The sequence below is a fragment of the Aspergillus mulundensis genome (assembly GCF_003369625.1).
Source record: "Aspergillus mulundensis strain DSM 5745 chromosome Unknown scaffold_5, whole genome shotgun sequence".
In the NCBI taxonomy this organism is placed as follows: Eukaryota; Fungi; Ascomycota; class Eurotiomycetes; order Eurotiales; family Aspergillaceae; genus Aspergillus; species Aspergillus mulundensis.
The window spans coordinates 2164487-2167397 of NW_020797893.1; the positions used below are offsets into that span (position 1 = coordinate 2164487).

A 2911-nucleotide genomic window follows, 5' to 3' on the forward strand; every position below is an offset into this window, starting at 1 on the left:
AATATTAAATCTAAATTTTTTAAAAGCACTTAGTACTTTTTTTTTAATAGTTAAATCCTATATATTTTTTTTACTTTTTGTAAAGTTTTTTTTTAAGGCTCCTAATTTTTTAAAGCTTTTTTAGCGTTAAGATACTAGTAAAAAATAATAAAATATAAGTAGTTATATACCAGGCATGTTAACTTTAATTTATTTTTTTTATTTTTACTATTTTTCTTGGATTTCTTATTATTTTTAGTATTTTTATTTTTTTTATTTATTAAGTTATTTTTTTTTAAGCGTGGCAAAGGTGCTATTTATTAATTATTATTTAAATTTATTATATATAGTATAAACAGCCTAAAGCATATAAAATACTCTAAACTTTTTAATAATATTAGTAAAGTTCTTTTTTTTTAAAGAAAATGGCCATGTAAAGCCTTTAACTAAATTTTTTATTAATAATTATAGTGGTGTATATAAAGTTTTAAAGTATATTAATATCTTAATTACTAGTAAAAATATTAAACTTTCTAGCTTTAGTAAATATACTAACCTAGTAATTATATTAATTATTAATTTACTTTTTAGTAAAAAGGCCTTAGTAAATAACTACCTTTTTTTATTTTACCTTAATTTTTATTTAATAGGTAATATTAAATTATATATAATACTTTATAAAAAGTTAAAGCATTACACGTGAATATTTTTAACTATATAAAAATTATTAGTAAGAGCTAGATATAATTAAGGTTATATAAGCTATTATTATACCTAGTAAAGCTTTATATTTTTTTTTAAGTAAAATATTTTTTTATAATAATATAAAATCTGCCTTGTTTATTAGCTATTAAATAACTTATTTAAAGTTTACCTTTTTTAAAAATATTAAAGTAGTAATTTTTAAGAATTAGCCTTGGGCTAATAAAAATAGGTAATAAGTTTTTATTATTAATTAAAAAATTAATATAATTTTATATTATAAGGCTTATAGCTATTAATTTAGTAATTTAATATTATAAGCGCCATGTATTAAAGCTATTTAAGGTAATAATATTAAACTAGGTATTTATAAGTAAAAATTAAAGGTTTTTTATAGCATATTATATAGTAAATAAAAAAAACTTTAAAAGTTTAAATTTAGGTAATAAATAGCTTTAAAAATAATTATATAAATAATATTTAAAAAAGTAAAATATAAGCCGGGCTTATAATTTTTAAAGTTATAAATACCTTAGGTAGGAATTAGTTATATAAAATTAAAATAAAAATTAAGGGGTAAATAAAATATAAAATTTTTTAAAATTTAAAATAAATAGGGATATAAAAGTTTAATAACTAGATATAAAAAAATTTAAGCTATATTTATCCTTTTTTTTTATATTTTATTTCCTAATTAGGCCGTGAGATCTAGCTAAAGTTAGAGGTTAATTTTTTTTTTATTTTTGGAGGTTAGTTAGAGTTGTCCGACTAAGTTTGCCGCGGAGATCCAAGGGATCTCCACCTCTTGTCCGACAAGCCGGGTCTAAATCATGTAGATCTATTGGTCCACAGATTATCCCGAGAGCTTACCGGGCTAAGGCCGAGCTGCCGGGATGCCGCGGGATGGTGTTTAGGGCTCCATCAGGCATCCGCTTCCGAGGTATGCACTGCCAAAATGGGTATATTGCTGGCTGTTCCGACCGACAGGTAGTCGTCCTCCCGAGGTCCAGGTTTACGTAGGTGCTCATTGTCTGGCTCTCATATATCACCAAGGCGTGGGATAACCTATGGTCCCACTGCTGTGAGCCCCCTTAAATATATCGTAGACGCCATAAACGAGAACCCATCATTGACTCACCTTCATACTCAACTTACAATGGCCACACCCAGCAAAACAATCGCCGTAATCGGCACCGGCGTCATCGGATCCAGCTGGACAGCACTCTTCCTCACCAAAGGACACAAGGTGATCGTGACAGACCCGGCCCCAGACGCCGAGCGCAAACTCCACGAGTATCTGCAGAAGACATGCCCGACCGTACCGCGATCAACACTCACAGCGGTGAACTGCTTGGAGAACGTAACATTCGTCGCGGATATCGATCCGTACCTACCAAGTGTGGACTTGATACAAGAGGTATCAGTTTTTGAAATGCATTTGCTAGGAACATGCCCTGACTGACGAGTCCAGAACGGCCCCGAACGCCTCGACATCAAACGGCCCCTCATCGCACGCCTCGACGCTCTAACCCCCCCGCACATCCCGATCCTCTCCTCATCCTCAGGCCTCCCCTCATCAACTTTCATAACCGAGTGCACGAATAACCCAGGCCGGATCCTCATTGGCCACCCATTCAACCCACCGCACCTAGTCCCGCTCGTCGAGGTTGTCCCGCACCCCGGCACCAGCGACGAATACGTAGACGCCGCATACGCCTTCTACAAGAGTCTAGACAAAGACCCCATCATCGTCCGCCAGGAGACGCCGGGGTTCATAGCGAATCGTTTACAGGCCGCGCTGTGTGCGGAGGCGTATAGTCTTATTGGGCGGGGGGTTGTTTCAGCGCAGGACCTTGGTGCGTACATCCCTTCTCTCCAGTCCTCTACGTCCCGTATCTGCAGGGAGAGTGAACTGACAACCGCAGACAAAACAATGACATCCGGCCTCGGGCTCCGCTGGGCATTGACCGGGCCCATCATGACGAATACGCTGGGCGGAGGCGGGGACTTCGGGCATTTCATGGATCACTTGGGGCCGGCGCTTAAGGGCTGGGTCTATGATATGGAGGCGCAGGGGTTTGACTTTGAGGATAAGGATAGCGTTGATGCCGTTAAGCAGAGGGTTAATGGGTGGGTCGGTGGTGTTGATTTGGCGGGTGTTGAGAGGAGGAGGGATGAGGGGTTGGTTGGGCTAGTTCAGCGGAAACAGAATGGATCGAGGAGGGAATGA

General features: G+C 36.4%; 1 protein-coding gene across 1 annotated transcript; it reads left to right on the forward strand.

Annotated features, from left to right (window-relative positions):
* Positions 1-1837: 1837 nt before the first annotated feature.
* DSM5745_05985 (uncharacterized protein) lies at positions 1838-2911 on the forward strand (the record flags this gene model as incomplete). The annotated part of the gene is made up of 3 exons (XM_026748001.1): positions 1838-2098; positions 2153-2537; positions 2607-2911. 3 exons carry the CDS (start codon positions 1838-1840, stop codon positions 2909-2911), a joined length of 951 nt encoding a protein of 316 aa, XP_026603833.1.